Source organism: Tachypleus tridentatus, chromosome 6, assembly GCF_004210375.1.
Source record: "Tachypleus tridentatus isolate NWPU-2018 chromosome 6, ASM421037v1, whole genome shotgun sequence".
In the NCBI taxonomy this organism is placed as follows: Eukaryota; Metazoa; Arthropoda; class Merostomata; order Xiphosura; family Limulidae; genus Tachypleus; species Tachypleus tridentatus.
The window spans coordinates 124,391,851-124,416,036 of NC_134830.1; the positions used below are offsets into that span (position 1 = coordinate 124,391,851).

General features: G+C 32.6%; 1 protein-coding gene across 2 annotated transcripts in view; it reads right to left on the reverse strand.

Moving 5' to 3' along the window:
• Positions 1-24,186, reverse strand: part of LOC143253563 (amine oxidase [flavin-containing]-like) — a 68,205-nt gene that overhangs the window by 3,001 nt on the left and 41,018 nt on the right. For both annotated transcript variants that reach the window (XM_076507628.1, XM_076507629.1), the window contains 9 exons: positions 16,150-16,260; positions 13,220-13,311; positions 12,422-12,563; positions 11,740-11,800; positions 9,032-9,120; positions 7,125-7,284; positions 5,969-6,065; positions 1,641-1,752; positions 519-616 (listed from right to left, as the gene is read on the reverse strand). In XM_076507628.1, the coding sequence (XP_076363743.1) occupies positions 519-616; positions 1,641-1,752; positions 5,969-6,065; positions 7,125-7,284; positions 9,032-9,120; positions 11,740-11,800; positions 12,422-12,563; positions 13,220-13,311; positions 16,150-16,260 (962 nt within the window). The remainder of the gene's footprint in view (positions 1-518; positions 617-1,640; positions 1,753-5,968; positions 6,066-7,124; positions 7,285-9,031; positions 9,121-11,739; positions 11,801-12,421; positions 12,564-13,219; positions 13,312-16,149; positions 16,261-24,186) is intronic.

Below are 24,186 nucleotides of genomic sequence, written 5' to 3' on the forward strand. Positions count from 1 at the left end.
TTAAATGACTGAATCATAGTTAACTATACATACAAAGATAAAAATGGAATATATTACAAGAATGTATTACAATGAACTTCAGAACTGAGAAAATGCTTTTATTCAAAAAAAAATATATATATATATTTTTCAATGTTAAAATCTTCAGATTAATGTACTTTATTTACAAACGACCTTTATTTTGCTTTCTTATTTATAACTTTTGAATGCTATGTAGCTACCTTTGCAGCTAACTTATGAAAAGACACAATCACATCAGAAGATCAAACATAACCTAACATTTTAAATACATTTTTATGAACATTTATGAAATTAAAAAAGTATAAATATTTATCCTCTCAAATATGTTATCCTATTGACATTCAGGCACAAGTATAAATAATTAATTACATCTACATCTTTCACCTTCAACATAACAATGCAAACACTAATGATGAAATAATTCCTCTATAAAAATAATATAAAAAAATAATTTCTTTATATTCTTCATCTCTTACATGAGCTACTAGCTTGTTTACCTCCCATATCTGCTGAGAACACCTGGAGGAAAAGTTGACACATAACACCCTCCTGAGTACTGTTCTTCTAGCCAGTTTTTCTCTTCATAATGGATTGGCTATTAAATAGGATAACAAGAAACAGACAGGAAATGTCAGTGCAGAGTCTTCTGAACAAATTATTTTTAGTAGTATAAGATATTTATGTTGATTTTATGAACTTAAAATGCAATTTTAGGTTAAATTACAGACAGTTGTATACTTTCTCTGTAGATTGGCTGTAGTCTCTTCATATTTCAAACACTTAAAACATCAATTTTTTTCTTATATTTCTGAACATTTTTCAATTGTAAGTGAAAACTTTAGTTATTTTTTAATCCTGAAATTTATGTTACAGAATCTTCTTGAGTTACCCTATAGAAGTAAGTCACTATAATAATTTTTATATAGTCTGCTTCATATGAACAAGTATTTACTATAACTTGCCATATACTATAGTCTGCTTCATATGAACAAGTATTTACTATAACTTGCCATGTACTATAGTCTGCTTCATATGAACAAGTATTTACTATAACTTGCCAAGTACTATAGTCTGCTTTATATGAACAAGTATTTACTATAACTTGCCAAGTACTATAGTCTGCTTTATATGAAAAAGTATTTACTATAACTTGCCATGTGCTATAGTCTGCTTTATATGAAAAAGTATTTACTATAACTTGCCATGTGCTATAGTCTGCTTTATATGAAAAAGTATTTACTATAACTTGCCATGTGCTATAGTCTGCTTTATATGAACAAGTATTTACTATAACTTGCCATGTATTATTGTTCATCATCTAATAAAAAAAAAAGTTATGTTAAAAACAAAAACTTTTCTTATAATTTGAAGAAAACTTACACTACAACATTATTTGAAATTCTTGCTTTAAATTCCCAATTAATAAATGTAACAAGGTCCTCAAATCAACACATGATTCAAGGTACCAACATTAAAATAAAAATAACTTCATAAGTTCTATATAGTTAAAACAGAACCTGTAAGCTTTCATCACATCCATAAGCCTCAGATCTTAATAAAACAGTCTCTGTAAGTTCTCATCACATCCATAAGCCTTAATTAGGTCTTAATAAAACTACCTGTAAGCACTCGTCACATCCATAAGCCTTAGCTAGATCTTGTGTTATGATTTTCATTCTTTCTTCTTTTGAAAGATCTTGCATCTCAATAGCATGGTCACCAAACACAAATCTATAATATTACAGACCCCAAAAACCATAAGAAGGAGAAAGTAATTGCAAAAATATGTGTCAGTTGAGAAATACATTTACACTATCAACATTACTACTTGTTTTGTTTACTGAAAATTGTATGAATTTTGCCAAAGAACAGTACTTTATTAAACTAATTCTTACCTTCAAACTTATTAAACTAGAAAAGGTAAAATGCAATTCATAAGTCTTATGTAGTAAAACTTCAAGTGAGCAGTGATTTGAAGTTATTTTTAAAAGTGTCTGAATCTTCAATACCCAAAAGAGTGAAATTATTTAAAGGATTTGTTTTTGTTGTGCTACTCAATAGATGGCATAATGTGTCCAAGTTGGTTTCTTTTGAATTTTGCAGAAAACAACACGAATTCTATCTGCACTAGCTATCTCTCACTTAACAGTGAAAGACTAGAAGGAAGGGTGGTGATGACTAGGTCATCCCCCACTACCAACTCTTTTTACCAATGATAGGGGGATTTACTGTCACATCTTAACATGCCCATGAGTGAAAGAACAAGCACAGTTAGTGAGATGGCAATTGAAACATGTGATCACAAGTCAAAAACCCTAATCTTCTGGCCATGTTAGGCCACATTTCTTGTATTTTAGAGCAATGTTTCTTTAGGATCCTTCATTTATAAGTTTAAAACACACCATAAGAATTCAGAAGTCTTTAGTCAGTCAAGAGTTCATCCTTGCACCAATGTTAAAAATATTTGATGTTTAAAGACTTTCTGTAGTTTTGGTTATATACATAGATATTGACATACATGCTAAGTGCAGTACAGTATGAATATGGAACAAAGCAGTGAGTGAAACAATGTGTTTGAATTCAACTATTATTACTATAAACCAAAATACTGAAACATGATCAAGTCACAATTCACTTATTAATAACATGAAACATGAAAACATGTCTGGATTCAGCTCTTAATAGTATAAAGCAAGTACTAAGCCATTCAAACATGTCTGAAACTAATCTTGAAAACACTGAATTATGTTAGTTAATTAAAGTCCTAATGGAAAGACCCCTAGAGAGTTGATAACTCAACAGCCTTTCTATCAATCAGATGTTTTTATTGTTAACCATGACCACCACACAAACAGAACTTTCCTGAAGATGGCAACAGATCAGCAGTCAAGAAGTAAGTTGTGTATAATACAATGATGATAGCTAGCATCCACAACCTTACCACAAGTACTATGCGAAACAGTAACAAATGATATCTAAACACCAAAACCTTACCACAAGTACTATGCGAAACAGTAACAAATGATATCTAAACACCACAACCTTACCACAAGCACTATGCGAAACAGTAACAAATGATATCTAAACACCACAACCTTACCACAAGTACCATGCGAAACAGTAACAAATGATATCTAAACACCACAACCTTACCACAAGTACCATGCGAAACAGTAACAAATGATATCTAAACACCACAACCTTACCACAAGTACCATGCGAAACAGTAACAAATGATATCTAAACACCACAACCTTACCACAAGCACTATGCGAAACAGTAACAAATGATATCTAAACACCACAACCTTACCACAAGCACTATGCGAAACAGTAACAGATATCTAAACACCACAACCTGATATCTAAACACCACAACCTTACCACAAGTACTATGCAAATGATATCTAAACACCACAACCTTACCACAAGAAACAGTAACAAATGATATCTAAACACCACAACCTTACCACAAGTACTATGCGAAACAGTAACAAATGATATCTAAACACCACAACCTTACCACAAGTACTATGCGAAACAGTAACAAATGATATCTAAACACGACAACCTTACCACAAGTACTATGCAAAACAGTAACAAATGATATCTAAACACGACAACCTTACCACAAGTACTATGCGAAACAGTAACAAATGATATCTAAACACGACAACCTTACCACAAGTACTATGCGAAACAGTAACAAATGATATCTAAACACGACAACCTTACAACAAGTACTATGCGAAACAGTAACAAATGATATCTAAACACCACAACCTTACCACAAGTACTATGCGAAACAGTAACAAATGATATCTAAACACCACAACCTTACCACAAGTACTATGCGAAACAGTAACAAATGATATCTAAACACCACAACCTTACCACAAGTACTATGCGAAACAGTAACAAATGATATCTAAACACCACAACCTTACCACAAGTACTATGCGAAACAGTAACAAATGATATCTAAACACCACAACCTTACCACAAGTACTATGCGAAACAGTAACAAATGATATCTAAACACCACAACCTTACCACACGTACTATGTGAAATAATAACAAATTATATCTAAACACCACAACCTTACCACAAGTACTATGCGAAATAGTAACAAATGATATCTAAACACCACAACCTTACCACAAGTACTATGCGAAACAGTAACAAATGATATCTAAACACAACCTTACCACAAGCACTATGCGAAACAGTAACAAATGATATCTAAACACCACAACCTTACCACAAGTACTATGCGAAACAGTAACAAATGATATCTAAACACCACAACCTTACCACAAGTACTATGCGAAACAGTAACAAATGATATCTAAACACCACAACCTTACCACAAGTACTATGCAAAACAGTAACAAATGATATCTAAACACCACAACCTTACCACAAGTACTATGCGAAACAGTAACAAATGATATCTAAACACCACAACCTTACCACAAGTACTATGCGAAACAGTAACAAATGATATCTAAACACCACAACCTTACCACAAGTACTATGCGAAACAGTAACAAATGATATCTAAACACCACAACCTTACCACAAGTACTATGCGAAACAGTAACAAATGATATCTAAACACCACAACCTTACCACAAGTACAATGCGAAACAGTAACAAACGATATCTAAACACCACAACCTTACCACAAGTACAATGCGAAACAGTAACAAATGATATCTAAACACCACAACCTTACCACAAGTACAATGCGAAACAGTAACAAATGATATCTAAACACCACAACCTTACCACAAAGAAATGATATCTAAACACCACAACCTTACCACAAGTACAATGCGAAACAGTAACAAATGATATCTAAACACCACAACCTTACCACAAGTACAATGCGAAACAGTAACAAATAATATCTAATCACCACAACCTTACCATAAGTACTATGTGAAATAATAACAAATTATATCTAAACACCACAACCTTACCACAAGTACAATGCGAAACAGTAACAAATGATATCTAAACACCACAACCTTACCACAAGTACAATGCGAAACAGTAACAAATAATATCTAAACACCACAACCTTACCACAAGAACAATGCGAAACAGTAACAAATATCTAAACACCACAACCTTACCACAAGTACAATGCGAAACAGTAACAAATGATATCTAAACACCACAACCTTACCACAAGTACAATGCGAAACAGTAACAAATGATATCTAAACACCACAACCTTACCACACGTACTATGTGAAATAATAACAAATTATATCTAATCACCACAACCTTACCATAAGTACTATGTGAAATTATAACAAATTATATCTAAATACCACAACCTTACCACAAGTACTATGTGAAATAATAACAAATTATATCTAAATACCACAACCTTACCACAAGTACTATGTGAAATAATAACAAATAATATCTAAATACCACAACCTTACCACAAGTACTATGTGAAATAATAACAAATCATATCTAATCACCACAACCTTACCATAAGTACTATGTAATAAAACTCATTTTACAGCAGCTTTGACATACCTTTCTTTCACAATAACTGTGACTTAAGGGATTTTCTACAGATTTGATTAAAACGTTTTACGACAATTCTAAGTTAACAGTTTTTGCAGTAAATGTTGGAATATAGTTATTATATGACCACTGACACTAAATTAGAAATACCTAAAGTCTTCCAAAGAAGAAATGGGTAACTTTTGATACACAGCTTTCAACTATGATGAAAAAGTTTAATACACTCTTATGTAGAAGTAAATCAAACTGTATGCTATTTGGCTCTAACAACTGCTGTCAGAAACAAATGTATAAAACAAAAACCTGAATAACATTGAATTCTAGTTCTCTTAGATAAAATTAACCTTTGTCTGTACAGAGTAGTTGCTTATGAAGTATTTTAATAAGTTTCACTAACACAGTGAGTGCAGCCAATGGGAAGTTATCTCTGCAATCATCCAACACATTACCCAATACCAGTTGTCCATCCCGACATGCCACAAATCCATTGAAACCTGAAAACAAAATTGTGCATTTACTGTTTGAACATCACTTTCACTCTCTATACACTTTAACTATACAGATAAAATTTATGATTCCTAAAACATTAAGATCTACTTTTTAATTTGAGTTTACCATGGTATCGGATATATATTACAAATTCCCTTCCAAAATAATAGGAAATTTGATAATATTTTAAAGTTGTTATTAAAAAGCAACATATCTAGCTGTTATTCACAGATTCTTTGCAGCCTATATTACTTACAGTAATCTCACACAATTTTGTCTTTTCATCAGTCAGCCAGTCTATATCGTACACAGTAGTTTCACACAGTTTTGTATGTTTGTCAGTCAGCCAGTCTATGTTGTACACAATAGTTTCACACAGTATAATCTGTTCATCAATCAGCCAGTCTATGTTATACATTTCATCAGTCAGCCAGCCTGTGTTATATACACAAGTAGTTGTCATCACATTTACAGTAGCCGTGTAATTATGAAGTAGTTAGTTAGATGTTCTCATCTTTACATCCTGTAATTTATGTGCCACACAACACAAGGCCAAATGTTATGATCACTGTATTGATTCTCCTGATCATTTTAGTGTAATGTATGTTAATGTCTATCTAATATACTACACTGGTCAATGTGCTCCTTTATATGTCATGAATGGTAAATACATAAAGACATTTCTGAACACATTTTGATGAAACATGTTTCAGACCACTGACTTACAATTTCCAATTCACATAATAATGAAATGGGATTTGTAAGTGACAATATATTTTATCACAGTCATAACTGAAAGTTCCAAATAATTTTTTAATTTTTTATGCAGTTTATTTTAAAACTGCAAACTGTTGATAGGTGTCAACAGGTCTCAAAGAGGTTTTAGTAAAGTTACTATGAACAAATATTCAACATTGTTTTAAACATTCAGTTACATGATAAATTGTGTTCTGTAAAATTAAACATTTATCACAAAATTATTTACTGACACAAAGAATTAACTCACGCTCAAATACCCAGAAAGTTTCCACTGTTTTAGTATAACACATTTATTTAAAACACACCTTTTACTCTCCAAAATGGTTTCTTATAGTAAACAATGGCTTTTATTACACATCCTACTGGAGCTCTCTGGATTAGCTGGTTTCTTAGAGGTGGTAGAGGTGGATCATAGTGTAGCTTCATTTGTAATGGAAGGGGTATAGCCATAATCAAGTATTTTGCCTGAAAATAAAATTATTTTTTAACTTGCTTGTTTTTTGTAGTTATACACAATGGGCTATCTGTGCTCTGCCCATCATGGGTAATAAAACTTGATTTCTAGCATTGTAAGTCTGCAGACATACTGCTGAGCCATGAGGGGGCTTAATTTGCTTAAAAAAAGAAACTGTACAAAATATACTATCATTTGTTTCCAAGTAGTTATATACAGGTAATAAAATAAAGAAATAACTGTTTTATGGAAAATTTACAAAGTTATATAGAAATTATGATATTCAGGCTTTATTACATTTTTCAGCCAAACAGGATTATCAAACCCTTTACTGTAAATTAATTATTAAAAGTTATTAAAAACTAGAAACCAGTTTATTTTCAGAAAATATACATTCTAATACATCCAGTACCTTTTCATTGTATGCAAATGGTACATCAAGGACTTAATGACTTCTCTGACAAAATATGAAAAACTATTACTGAACCAAAGTTCATACTGGTCAGATGGGTGCTATAATAAGCTAAACTGTTGCTAAACCAAAGTTCATACTGGTCAGATGGGTGCTATAATAAGCTAAACTATCACTGAGCCAAAGTTCATACTAGTCAGATGGGTGCTATAATAAGCTAAACTATTACTGAGCCAAAGTTCATACTAGTCAGATGGGTGCTATAATAAGCTAAACTATTAATGAATCAAAGTTCATACTAGTCAGATGGGTGCTATAATATGCTGAACTGTCCCTGAATCAAAGTTCCTACCAACCAGAAGGATGTTGCAATGAGATGAAACATTACTAATCCAAAGTTCCTAGTACTCAGATGAGTGAAATAATTAGCTAAACTATTGTTGATCCACTGTTCCTTCTAAGCAGATGGGTGCTATAATCAGCTAAACTGTTGCTAAACCAAAGTTCCTAGTACTCAGATGAGTGAAATAATTAGCTAAACTATTGTTGATCCACTGTTCCTTCTAAGCAGATGGGTGCTAAAATCAGCTAAACTGTTGCTAAACTAAAGTTCCTACTAACAAGATGGGTGTTCCATTACAAAACCAAGGTTTTGACTAAAATAACTTATTGTTGCTATTCTTCTGCTCAGCTTAAGTTCATTGCTTTCAGAAACATACTTAATTTTTGATAAGTTCTTTTGATATACCAAACTTCCTGTGGATTAATGTGATATCTGAGTGATTTATTTAGATTCTGTGTACAGAATTGCTTAAATAATTTGAAATGGTTTTTCAAAAATTATAAAATATAAAAATTTAGAAATCTTATAATTATTATGTTATTTATATTATATACATATCTTTTTTCTACAGCACACACCCAATTAAATTATGTTCAAGTTCTATATACCAACCAAAAACATGGCTGAGAACTTTCAAGAATAAAGAACAAATACAATAGTATATGCCACCATCTATGTGTTGCAAAACTTGATAGAACTGTATATCACATTGTCAAAAAAAACAAAAAACTTTATATTCAGTGTCCTCGTGTATTAAAACTCCATAAACTTCCCAAACAAACAAATTTTTAATTACTCAAATAGTGTACACATAACCCAAACCTTCCTAACATCTGAAAAAAAGTTGTTAATAAATCAATAAATACTCAACATAAAAACAACTCAAAATTTCCAAGCTTCCCAACTCAAATTGGTAGTAAATCTATAAACACTTAAGTTTTTATATTCCTTACATATTACAGATATTCTATACTTCTGTTGTTTACATTAAAGGTTTTCTTACTCTGTATGACCTGCCATCTGTTGTTGTTATTGTCACATCAGTATCTGACTGCTTCAGTTCGTATACTTGCGAGTTTAATAACACCTTTTCTACAGTAAAAAAGAGAATTACGTAACTCACAAGTTAAATAAAACAATGTGAAATTCCATTTATACAAAGAAACTATCATTACCATAATTTGGATAACAGATTTATCATTTGCATATGAAATGGACATCATAAAAAGTTACTTTGAAACAACAGTTAATAGAGAATGGTTTTGTTCATCAAGAAACACATTCTTTTTTTTGGTTATTAAAAGGTGTGCTTTGAAACAGCAGTTATATTTGCAAAGAATAAGCTTGTGTTTTTTTATTAGTAATAGAAATTTTGGAAGAAGAAAACTTTATTCTAAGATTCTATAACAGTTCAAGTTATTTTACCATGTACATGTATTGACTAAAGATGTTTCTTCAGTCTAACATCCTTTAGAAGGACTTCTTATTCTATACAGGTTTTTGTCTGCATTCCTTGGCAATGACCTTCCAACTTACAATTGAAAAACTATTGTTTAACCTATCCTTTCAGGTCTTCTAGGCTATCAATGGTGCAAGTTAAAATTTTAATATAACTTTATCTGACAATCCTATAGCTTCAAGACAATATATTTAGTTGTTAATCCATGACCTTAAAATTCCATCACCAGCTGCATTCCTTCATTTAAGGATGTACTCCTACCTTGTTCCAACTTATCCTCGTCTATTATAACATCTATAAATTGGTCACATGCCAACAAATCCTCCATTTTACAAGGAGTATTCAAGTAAGATGATGGGTGTATGTGAAATGCCAAGTTTACTGCAGGTTTGGTTAAGTTTTCTCTTTTATCATTCATATCCTCTTCTGGAACTTTGCTTTTTTCTGGTTCAACACTTCAAGCCTGTTGGCCCTATGCAATCACCTAAGCTATGAGCTGGAAGACTACTTAATGTTGTCTTTTTAAACAGGCAACAAGATGAATAACTTCTTGTTCACTATTTCACCTGTTTATTCTGAAAATGTAATTCAAACTGAAACTGGTATGATTCCCCTATACCTTCCCATCATAGTCCATTGGTTTCTTGATTGGCTGATGTTGAATTGGTCACTCAACTTCAGGAATTTGCTTTGGTAGTTTCACAGCTGGAGTAGTCTGGGAAATCCTTCAATAACAGCAACAATGGTAATAAGTGTACATTAAATATAAATAAGTTCTCCTATTTGATATATTATTGCACACCACATTACAGGATAAAACGTTTGAGTCAGCACAAAAACAGGTATAACTGGTATAATATTTACACTAAATAATTAACTTTTTTCTTTTCTACCTTGTTGATGTTCTTCTCTACTTCATTTGTTGTCTTTTTTTCAAACCTTCAATTTTATTGTCATAGCCATTTTACACTTCTTTGTTGTCCTTCTGCATTTATTAAAATTTGTCATTGTAATTTCTTGAGAAGGCCACTACAGCTTTATCAGTCTTGTATTATATCAGGTCTATTTTTTATTTTAATTCATCTTTAAATAGTACACCCACTTTATTTTATCCCATCTTTAAATTATTGTCAAGTCATCATAACTTTCCGTTTCTTTCATCCTGATCTTATTCTTCCTGAAGACGAGAAACCCTCTTGAAGTAAAAATGTAATCTCAAGACAGCTAGTATGGGTATCTGTAAATATACAGATTCTGTATATACTTGTTCTCAGCTGTCTTGAGAATACATGGGTCTTGTTCTATTAATTTCATTATCTCCAAAAATTCTTGAATTTCACTAATTGACCTCATGGTTACCATCATCAAGAGCTGAAACTGTGTATAAATTTCCACTTTATTTTCATTAAAATAATCCCACTCCTGACACTGTAATTGTATATACTATGCTTTAATTTGTGGGTTCTTTTACATTACCTGATAAAAATAATTCAAAATACAGTAAAAGTAAATGATAACAAGTTTAGTTTATTTCTTCCCTACTGTGTTTACAAGATTATGCACATCATACCTTGTAAGACATATTTACAAATGATGCTAATTGCATTGATGTAAAGCATGAAAGTATTTGTAGCACTTCATGAATGAAACAAAAACACAGCGAATAATTCACACTACAGGGTCAAAACAGCTCTATAGTCCTATCGATGTTTCTCTGAAACTTATATCTATAATGTAACTTAAAACATACTAGAAAATTTAATTTCAATATTCTAGGTCTACTCCCAAACACTTATATGATCTTAAAGTCATGCATCTATAGATAACAAGCAATTTAACTCATCAGAAATTTAACTAATAACACTGTACATGACAAAACAGCTGTTGTAAGCTTTGGTTTCTATGGTCACTATCTTGTGAAACCACTAACAGATAATTTATTAACAAACTGGTAATTCACTTGTAGAAAGCTATACCCAAACACTTCTATAGAAAATCTTTCAGTTGAAAATGCCCATACTACAACTATCTGTGAATTTCTTTTACATATTTGTAGGCCTAGATGTTCATTCTTTTCTTATTTTGATAACATAACAATAAACTTGACAAATCATTGTTTCATTTCCAAAAACTAATGTGTAAGAAAAAGTTAATACATATAATAGAAAACTGGTTCCCTTTTATGAGACTACTGGAGCCATCAATGATGAGAATTATGAATGGAACTGAAAACTGGATTAAGCTAGTCATACCTTTTAAATGTTCGACCAGTGCTTCACTGATACACACAGCTCCACCCCAGAATTTTCTTTCCTGAAATGAGTATATACTTGAAGTACTGTTGTAACATTTTTCTTTCATTAGGTGTTTTTTCTCTACAAATTATTTTGGGGAACTAATGGCAAGACAAGTCTGCATAAGTATAATAAATTAGTTTATTTCTTCCTTTACATCTTACAAGCCTGTACAAAAGTTGCACTTATAGGGCTATGTTTATACACACTGTTTAAGTTAAAATACCACACTAAGAGAAACACAAAATTTAAAAATAAACTTACTTGTTAATCAACTTGTTAATTGTTAACTTGCTAATCAATTGATTAACTGAATATATGTAATAACAAATATCTCACTGAATCCAACACTTTACTTCTCACCTACTCTCATACATATAATGAAGCCTTGTTTCTAAGACACTTTAAAATGTCTCTCGAGCACTATACTCCCAAATGTTCTAGGCATTACAGGACTAATTCAACATCATGCACTCTTCTAGCTAACACTAAAAGCATAGCTTACAACAGTAATTTTGCCATCAATTTTTACACAAACTTAATTATTACATCAACTGATTAATGAAAATTCTAGAAACAGGTATTATTAATTCTAACTGTTTTTATTTATCAGAAAAACTAAATACAGCTTCTGTTGTACCTGAGCTCCATTTTCTACATTCCATATTCTTCGTTGTCCATCACAACATTTTACATACCAAAGTGACCATAAGAGTGATACCTGAGATGGATCAGCTGACAGGTTTGCTTGCATTACAGCTTTTATAAACTCCTTGCCATACCTTTCAACAGTGAAACAAACAAGTAACAAAAGGTTCTCATCACATCATTTGACAATAAACAAATCATCAATGGTTCTCATCATGTCACCTGACAATAGTGAAACAAATTAACAAATAACAAAAGGTTCTCATCACATCATTTGACAATAAACAAATCAGCAATGGTTCTGATCATGTCATCTAACAATAGTGAAACAAGTTAATAAGTAACAATGGTTCTCATCACATCACTTGATAATAGCAAAATAAATAAACAAATAGTTTAAAAGTAACAATACTTCCATACCCTTTACCATACCTGGCAAACACTGATCCTCAAGTATAAACAAACAAAACACTAATCCCCAAGTTTGAACAAACCAAACACTGATCCTAAAATTTGGACAAATGAAACACTGTGGCTCAATTTTAAACAAAACAATTGTTTTTCAGATTTAAACCAAATAAATAGTGATCTTCAGGTTTGGAGAAAACATATTGTTTCAGGTTTAGATGAAACAAATAACTAGCTTTCAAGACTTGAGAAAACAAACTACAGATTTTTAAGGTAAAACTACAAAACAAAAAGTATAATTGTGCAATAGTGAACTAAATTTCCCAAACTGAATTTTTTACGAAAATTTTGATGAATTCACTTACAGTTACAATAAACTTACTTTGTCCAACATTCCTTTTCAAGAAAAGAGTTCAAAGTAATATCATCCCACTCCTGAGCAAACTGACACATCCATGGTTCTTCTCTTGGAATCTAAAATTATTAGACAAAAAGGTAAAAAATATTTTTTTTAAAACACAGTATGTTCAAATTTCTCTAAGGAATATTTATATTCATAACACAAGTCTTTTATTGAGAAGTGTCCCTCTCTACTTGTCTAGTTATTTTTAACTGCAAAATTATAACAGTAGTTTGAAATGGCAAATTATTTTCTATAAAAAACAAAATTCTGAAACTAAACTGCTTAGACACCAAAAGAAGATCCAGTGGCAAAAGCTATCTAGTTTTATTTTTGCACAATTTTGATAAATAAAACTACCACAGGTACACACTGCAGCATAACTGATTTCTTTACTGCTGTATATTAAAAACTACTCAATTATTATAGAAATCTTTTCAAGATCATATGTAACACCTCTTTTCTTCTTTATTTGACCTCACTCTCATCTAGTTTTGGTGTCAACTGTTACAGTAATCTGAAGTAGCTAGTGGCTGGTCTTAAAAGCAATCTTAGAAAAGAAGCATGTTTTTCTGTGATGGGGATTTGAAACTGCAAGTTGCAAGTGTAGCCTCGTAACCATCATGTCATGTAAGACCTCAAAGTTTGTAATACTCATAGGTTGTAAAAATGCATATTTTCCTTACATCATTCTTTCACTGGACAGATTCTGTTAAATTATTTGGTAAAACTAATTCAACATTCAGTTCACCTAAGGATAACAATTTCTTTCTTTTTTAACATTTCTACACTTTACACTGTTGAGATTCTTAAGTTGTAAGTCTAAAACTATAGATGATGTTCAAACAAATATCTCACTAATTCCAGAATGGTATTGTGACTAACTTAAGAATAAGTTTACTTGTATAATTTCATAGTTAACTGGTTAAATAAATGAATTATTGATATAACTGACATTGATCTGAATATTTCACAGAATGACTGATATTCTACTGATTGGAAAAATGTGATTAAATATTCCACTAACCTTCATACTTAACAAGAAACCAGAGCTATAAGAGAAGTTAATGATATACATAAATTTTACGACTCCATCAGTGAGGTTTAAAATGTGGTAGAAGTAATAATCTAAGAATGGAAAGGATTCTACAAGATACTTCATTAGTCCTGAATAATCTCTGGCAATGATAGGGATCAACATGAATTGTTATTTGACAAGTAATATACAGAAATTGAGGATAGTAGAAGTCATTGTTCCACAGGTAAAACAATGTAGATATGAACCATATGAGTAATTGTTCCACTGCTAAAATGTTGTAAGCCATCAATTATTTCATAAAGCACAGAGTGGACTTTCCTATTCAAACAATACAGTAATGATGGACCTTAACTAGTCTGAATTGCAAAGGACAAGAAACAAACATAAGCAGATTTAAAAGAATTTCCTTTGTGTTCTTTGATGACTATGCTTCCATAATAAAAGGACACAAGAGTCTTCTAATCAATGAAGGTATTTATACTGAAGGTACTCATAAGACACAAGGAATAGTCAGTGAGACTTCAGAAAACTTGGTTCAGGCATGATGTGCAAATATAAAACAAAGTATATCAGAAGTGGTAAAAATTTTAAAAGAAATTGTAATGGAAACAATGAAAAAATAAATATTTTCACTTGATATTCAAGGGTCACATCAGGTAAGTCAAACCTGCAGTTTATAAAGAGAAGGTAACAAAACAGTATGTAAAAATGAATCCAATAACTGGATGATTAAAGTTACAATAACAGCAAAACAGTCAATTCAAGGTGAAACCAGTTTGTATGGAAGAGTTTGCCATCAAATGATATCACATAACCTCCATAAATATTCAAATTTACACTAAACATCTGAGTTCATGTTAAGAGGTATAAAGACAATGCAATAAATAATACAGTGTACTAAAGTAAAAAGTAAAGAACTAGAACTTGCAACTAACAGACGTTTCAAAGAAAATGTATGAGAATTTACAATATTCTCTAAACAATAAAAACTGTTCCAAGTGATCCAAAGAATTAGTGTAAAAAAACTTGGGTAGTAAGAGGAAAAAAAAAACAAAAAACACTTCAATGGAGAAAAGGTAAAAAGAGACAAAGTCAAAACCTTTTTCTCTAGGTCTGTCAAACCTGGAGAACCCAGAAGAAAAAAATAGATAAAAGAAACTACAGAAACCCAATTGGTAATGAATTGTTTTAAAACAGTCCTGATGTTCATGAAAGAAGAAGTGCCCAATGAAATATAAAAAAAAGGGTCATGGTTAAACTTGCAGAGTTCAAAAGTATCAAAGCTACAACTTAAAACAAGTTTAAAAATGAACTGATATGAGTTTTATAGTATTAATTTAGTTGCTAATTTAAAGTTTATACAATTTAAGGTATAATGTACAGAGTGAATAACCTGAAATTCCAAAGGGGTAGCATTATATATAACAATAATCAAAAATGAAAGAACATAGAGGAATAAAATGAGAGCATAGCCAAGAAGAGCACTTACCAAATGACTATGTTGGTGGAACTGAAAAATAGCAAACACTTGTATAATAAATCAAAACCTTTGTAATAAACGTTTCTAAATAAAACTGGTTTTAAATTTTTACTAAGTCATAGGAAATTAATCTGCAAGTACAAAATAATGTATTTCTAACATGGGGAACATTCATTTCACTTGATATCAATTTAATAATTATTTGTACGTTGATAGAAAAATGTTCATTATGAAATATTATACAATGTATGAAGTCATCACTGTAGTAGCTTTATTGTGAAATACTATACTGTGTATAAAGTCATCACTGTAGTAACTTTGTTATGAAATGAATACAAAATTTCAAAGCATCATTTGTTCTCCATCTTGTCATATAGAATTTGTTATCTTTACCTGCTCCATTATTTTGTCCATTTTTTTCATGACATAAGTGATGTCCAACCATGCTAATGGACTACGTAGTCCAAACTTTGCCCACTGACTGCTGTAAGGAAATTGTGCTCCCTAAAGAATGGACATATAATATTAGTGTTAAATTAGTTCAAGTAGTTATAGTGACTTGATTACATATCACTTATATATGTGTACAAATATTCAAAACAATTTGTTTTAATCAAAACATTCCAAGCCACAGAAAGATAGATATAAAGAACAATTTGTTTTAATCAAAACATTCCAAGCCACAGATAGATAGATATAAAGAACAATTTGTTTTAATCAAAACATTCCAAGCCACAGATAGATAGATATAAAGAACAATTTGTTTTAATCAAAACATTCCAAGCCACAGATAGATAGATATAAAGTATTAGAAACTATACAAAAACCTCTTTTAACAATTATTTCATATAATTGAAATAAATAAGGAATCTTAAGATTGATATTACATTTTGAAAATCTGTATATGGACACTATAATACATTATATCTTATAAAATGTAATATTTTTCTCCAAGAATGTTTCCATTATTAATATTTCCTTCAGCCCAAACTTCTACTGTAACCTCAACTACAACATTTGATACCACCCCAGGTGTGCACTAACCAGAGCTTTAGATATCATTCCACATAAATCATCTTATGACATCCAAATTACAGCATATGATACCATTGTGATTGTGATTCCAATATATAAACTACAGCACCTGATGTCATTGTGATTATAGCATCTAAACTACCCCATCTTATGTCATTGTGGTTCCAGCAGTTGATATTCCAACAACTGTTTATGATATTATGCTTAGACTAATCTTTCTTATACAATTCTGATATTTCAAAATTACTTTGGTTAAACTATTTGATAGTTAAAAATTCATTTTTACTTCATTCATTGAAGTTGTGAAATATTAAAAGTTTCAATCAATGACCATTTTATATTTTGGTGTTTCAATTTTAAAAATGGATGCTTTCAAGTGAAGCATTGAGAAGAGGATAATACATTACATTCTGAAAACATCACATGTATAGATTCTTGAAGTTTTTGGCTTGTACTTGAAGAAATGTTTAAAATTTGAAAAGACTGTACTGAATTTTCCTTCAAATGTTTTCTTTTGTATACACTGAAAATATTAGATATTATTTAAGCTATCACAGCTTAATTCTTATGTAAGTAGTTTTGAATCAAAGCAGTTTTAACAACCAAATTATTATTTAAGCACTCTCTAATCTTTATTAAAAGTTGTCAAAATACTTTCCAAATATGTTCTTGGAAATATTATTCTAAAACATTATAAAAGGAACTAAAGATGCCCCTTGGAATTTTAGACAGAAGTTGTTGATGTTGTTTTAGAATTAAGCACAAAGCAACACAATGGACTATCTGTGCTCTGCCTACCACAAATATTGAAACCTAGTTTTTTGCATTGCAAGTCTGTAGATATACCTCTGTGCCACTGGGGAGCTACACAGAAATAACAGAGTGATGTTTTTCTATACTTCGTACAACTATAAATTAGAAGTTTCTCTTAAAACTGTGTTTTTTAGTTAAGCACAAAGGCACACAGACAATCTGTGTTGTGCTTACCATGGGTATCAAAACTGTTTCTACTGTTATAGTATACAAACTTACTGATGTGCTACTGGGGATGGTGGTTTCTTTCAAGAAATTGTATATTTCTAAAGGAATAGACACAATGCAAAAGAAACTAAATTCACATGAGGAATTACAGAAAGTGTTGAGAATGTCCTATTGTAGTTTCATTTGTTAATGACCATTACATTGTCAGCATCACAATGGAACACATTATAAAAAAAAATTCACAAGTGTACAAAAATCTGAAAAGTTTCCTTCAGTTAAATGATTTTCAGTGTTGAGTTTTTTTAATAAACTGTTAAATGTAATTTCACACACAATGATAAATGGATGCTCTATATCCAGCAAGTAGAAAATTTATCCAAAAACAAAATCATGTGCACAAATCCGATATATTCCAAAAGGACCAAACTGTAGCAGAATAGAAACAGAATTAACAATGTACATTCCCAATCTCAGGTGGACAAACATTTCACAACTTAACCTCAAGTTGAGGATGAAAAACTGTAACATCAACAGTACAGTTATGGCATGTGAACAATGTTGCACTTATTCATTAACCCAAACTGTATGTAGACCATGTTTCATATATTCATCAACTCCAACTGTATGTGGACCATGTTATATACAGTCATGTGAAAAAGTTAGGACACCCTATGAAAGCCTGTGTATTTGTGTAACATTTTTGGATATATAGATATTTAATCTCAATTTTAACAATACTGAGAGATAATAGGAATATAACTAAACAATTAAAACTGAAGAAAAGATTTTTCAAGATCTATAAATGTAATTCTACAAAAATGCATATTCTAACGGAGGAAAAAGTTAGGACACCCCCACATTTATTCCCACTTAAAATGGTTCAACTCACAAACAGGTGTATCACACCAGGTGCACATGATTAGAAGATAGTTACTCAACATTTTGAATGAGGCTTGCCCTGTTTAAACCTCTGGCATTAAGTTTGGTGTGCTCCTGACTGTTGAAGCGAGAGTGAGCACCATGGTGAGAGCAAAAGAGCTGTCCGAAGCCTTCAGAAAGAAAATTGTAGTAGCTTATGAGTTTCGTAAGGGATTTAAAAAGATCCCAAAAAATTTTGGAATCAGCCACTCCACTGTCCGGAAAATAGTCAACAAGTGGAGGGCTTTCAAAACAACTGCTAACGTGCCCAGGTCTGGTCGTCCAAGCAAGTTCACCCCGAGAGCAGAGCCCCTAACTTTTTCACATGACTGTATACCTATCAACCCCAACTGTAAATAAACATAGTGCATACATCAATCAACCACAATTATTAAGAAGAAGTGAGCTTTTGATCAAAAGCAGACAAACTCTCATAACACCAGTGGGACCAAGAAGTAGAATAACTTGAAGCCAGCATAACAGCATTGTAGCATTGCCTCAATTCACCCATAAGGACAGGTTAATAGCTCTAACCAGTATTACAGACAAAATCATAATTCACCCAACCATGAATGCAAGGAAAAACATCCTGCATCCAGAATTACCAGGACATGGTACATTTGTCTAACTGTAGGAAGAGTGTGTATACTCTGTAGCCAGTACTATCAGGAAGACAAATTCTCCAGAACTCAACCATAGGAGCAGGGAAAGAACTTCTTGCAACCAGAACTAGAGAGTTGTTTATTTCACACAACCGTAGGAACAGGACACTGTTATCTCCAACCCAGCATTATCAGGAGAATTCCATGTAAGCTGTACACACTCCAACTGACACGCATCTACCTGGGAAAAAGAATACATTGGAAATGAAGCGAGGGAAACCAGAACTACAATCTTCCCACAACTACGAGTAGGTATGAGAGAGGAAATTCAAAACTCACTCAGGAGGTTGATTGATTGATTTAGTGTTTTATGGCACAAAGCAGCTAGGCTATCTGCACCAAACATCTGGTAAAAAGGTAAAAACAAATTAAATGTAGTAAAATACAGAAAAGGAAATGAAGGTAAAACAAAACATCATTGAAAAATAAAAAAAGCATAAAACCAATGTTGACACCTAGTTTACAATGGTAAGAGAGAAAGCAGAGTAAGAGAAGTTGTAAAGTACTTACTCTAGCAAAATGGTAATGATCATAACCCATCAGGAAGACTAACAGGTAAGTACAAGAACCACCGTCAGTCACCTGAAGTTGGTCTTTCCAGTCCTGGTTCCGGATTATGTGTCATTATGGCCAGTACCAAAGGGTAAAATAATAAAAGTTTAAAAGACATGCAGCAAAATTGGAATAACAACTCGCCAAGATGACTAATGGGCAGTTCAAACAGCAGCGTTAGTCACCTGATGTTGGCCTTTCCAGTCCTGGTGTCGAGTTATTTAATGCTCTGGCCATTTTTCAATGTCAAATTAAACTAGAGAGAATGAAACAGTGAAAAGGAAACGACAACTAAAAAGGTGTAATGAATATATATCCAACACTTAAATGAGATTAAAAAGATTTATGGCCATTAAAAAACTAAAAACTTTATCAAGGTGGACAGTGTTACCATCACCAATAACACTGTCCAATGTTACAGATAAACCCTGGGAAAAAACATGTTTAAAATATTGTCATCGTTGAAAATCATAACGATGGCGAGAAAGTAAAATGTGGCTGATAGTGATTTGAGTGTTACACAAACTAGACACTGGTTCATCAGTTCCAGATAAAAGAAAACAATGAGTTAAAAAACTGTGACCAATCCGTAGTCTAGTCAGAACAACTTCCTCCTTCCGAACCTTAAGGAAACTAGGTGGCCAAATCCCAATATAGGATTTTATTTGAAAAAGCTTGTTGTCCCGGTGCTCACTACAAGTGAACTGCCAGCTGGCACGGAACCGAGCCTTGAATACAAGACCATCGTTCCATGTACGGAATAGGCACAGTGGTGATAGTGCTGGAGCAGATAGATTTAGCTGCCGTGTCTGCAAGCTCATTCCCGCGAATACCAACATGGCCTGGTATCCAGAAAAACTGGATAGAAGTAGCAGTTAATGAGAAATGGGCCAGATGGTTTTAAATATCAGCGAGAACAGGGTGTGAGCCAACGTGAAGTGATTCCAGGGCTAGTATAGAACTAAGCGAGTCAGTATAAATAGTGCAGTTGGAATACTGCTCAGCTTCAATATGATCCAGGGCAAGAGATATGGCATACAGTTCAGCAGCGAACACAGAAGCTGTAGAGGGGATTCTGCCTGCAACCACCGAAACGCAGCAAACCATAGCAGAGCCCACTGAATTACCTGATTTGGAACCATCTGTATAAATGGGAACAGAATGATTGTTTGAAAGATGTTCATTAAATAAATGACCGTACTTCCAATCTGGAGTATCTGCCTTTTTCAGATGACTGAAAGAAAGGTCACATCTAGGGGCTGTAATAAGCCATGGTGGGATGGGCTGACCTGTGGAATCTGCAATGTTATCCAAGGACAGACCCAAGTCATCCAATTGTGCCTGGATGCGAAGGCCAAACGGAGCAATGGCAGATAGTCTGTTTTGAAAAAGTACGGCCCACTGAGGAAAGAAAACACATCCCCAAGTGGGATGCTTTGTTAAGGAACAAAGTTTCGAAGAATATAGTAAAGATAGTTGCTAACGGCAAAGGTGCAGAGAAGGTTCATGAGATTCAACGTATAAGCGTTGAACTGGAGAGGTGCAAAAAGCCCCAGTGCAGAGTTGAAGTCCTTGGTGATGAATGGGGTCTAGCATCTGTAAGGCCGAGGGTCTGGCAGAGCCATAGACCATTGATCCATAGTCGAGTTTTGATCGAATAAGAGCACGATATACCTTTAACAAAGAACATCAATCTGCTCCTCAACTGGTAGTAGAGAGGACACGGAGGATGTTCAGTGCTCTTGTGCATTTGACCAGTAGCTGCTTTAAGTGTGGTATAAAGGTCAGCTTATGGTCAAAGATAAGCCCCAAGAACTTGGTCTCAGGGACCATTGGCAGCGAAACTTAACCGATATTGGGTTCAGGATCAGGGTGAATATCCTGTTGGCGGCAAAAGTGCATGCAAACGGACCCCATTAAAGACAAATTGACATGTGTACAAATCTCATTGGAGTTAGGCAATATATACAAGAGAAAGAAACAATCATATCATGCAGATAATGAGTGATGAACAAATTAAAGAGTAGTCCACATTCCAGTCTGGATGATCTCCTCAAATGGATATTGAAGGCGAGAAGACTAAGATAAGATTATATAGTGAATATGTGAAAAAACACTGAAAATGAAGACCTAATTAGTTAACAAACCTAACTAGTTAATATAATAGAAAATAGATCATGGGAAGTAAAAGGGTTGCAGAAAATAAAAATTGGGAACTTGAACAGAGAATGACATAGAACACCATAAAAAGCACATTGGACACAGAAGCCAATCAGGATCAGATTGGGAGTACCAATGAGAGATGGAAGTTAAGGAAATGAATGTGAAAGTTAAACAGCCTTCACAGGCAGCATAGATCTGAGAAAGGAAAGGCCAATGGTGATATAGTAGGGTGTAAGAGTGATGACAGAGGAAGCATGTAACATTAAAATGAAAATATCCGATTGACAATGTTCACAAGCTAGAATAAAAAGGAAAAAGAGGTCTTAAGGGGGAGATGGTAGATGGTACATGAAGACAAAGATTCAAAGGAAGGATAAGAAAGATATGAAGGACCAGGCAAGTCAATGGAATGTTAAGGATGTGTGACTTAAAGCAGGTGGGAAAAAGGAAGAAAAGGGAAAGACAAAAACAGAAGAAACCTAAAGAAATGGAAGGTCTTAACAAGGCTGCCTAACAGCTAGACACAATCAAAGTGGACAAATCTTTATCAAACAACCAAGTGAATAATAAGGAAAGAAGAAAATGAAAGGGTGAAAAGAACAGAAACCACATTAAAGTGAACAAAGGCAGACAGTATGCAATTGTCTGTAGTAAATGGACATAAAAGAAATTCAAATGGATCAGGAATGGAAAGATGGGACACAAGGAGTCAGTCTCCGAGATGATGGACCTGACAAAAACCGTGTGTGAAAACAGAGTGTGGTGACATCTGTGAAATGAGGAATCACTCCATGAGGAGAATCTTGTTAAGAAAAGATAACTGTTCCATCAACAAATTAAAGGAGCTAAGAAAATGTCAAGTTAAGACCACAGAGTGATGACTGTGAACCCATAAAGGAGATCCAGGGTACGCAAGACTTATAAGTGGTAACTTCTGGCTACGCAACAATAATGTACCATAATCATACACACACACACATCCTGCTGAAGCAACATGAAGATAAATGAATCTCTACCAAAGTGAATAATGTGGTGGCACACCAACAGGTGAAAACTCCTGAAGAGTAGAGGGTGGCACATAAAAAAAAGAGGGTCTAGATTGTCTTCTCATTCATCAAATTCTTCCTCAGAAACATTACCACATTGAGAAGATGAAAAACTCCCTGGACCAACATATAAATCTATCTTCCTGTGAAATAAAGAAAGGTTGAACTCATACAAGTAATACTAACAGTACTATTTATTACTGTGACGGGAATTTCCATAGGTGATACACTTTGACTGTAAATTCATGCTGAGATCAAAAACAAAAATAGTTGAAACAAGTGAATACAAACGTAACAAATAAAACTGTTGAAGAAAAACTGAAATGGCAAATGGTAGCAACATGCTTAAATTATGACGTACCAATCGAGAAAGAGGATTAAGCTGGAATAACAGATGAAACTAACTGCACCATATATAGGTGGCACAATGCTACTGATAGAAAGTAGCCACAAGATATGTATATACTCAAAAATGGCATGAAATTGATGGGATATATAGGAAACCAGAATTATCACACTCTAAATCGCCCTAAACTTTGCATGAATGACATGGTATACTCCTCGAAAAGACAACATCAGCTAAATTCTTTGGTCTGATCTATAATCAAAAGGTAATATTGATTAAACATATTAGTAACATAAAAGCAAAAGTTTGGCAATGTACGAACTATGAAAGTTGTCTAACAGGTAAAAAACATGAAACATTAGCTAACGACATACTCTGCCCATTTATAGAACATTATGTTAAGCTTTGATTAATACAAACACATACACATAAGAAAACTATAAACAATACCGAATGTCATACTTACAGCAATCAACTAAGTACCAAGATCTACATCACCATCCTTTCTACACATACAAATATTGCAGAGTTCTCTAAATTACTTTTTAAAAAGTGGTATGAAAATGACATCTTTTGTGATTAGACCATTTTTCTATACTCGACAAAATTATCCCAAAGTAGCTCTCATCATTTAATTTCTATATTAGGAATAAAATATAAATTAAGGCCACTTTTAGCCAAGATTATATCCATACTCAGAGAGTATTGAAAAATAATATTTTATGTA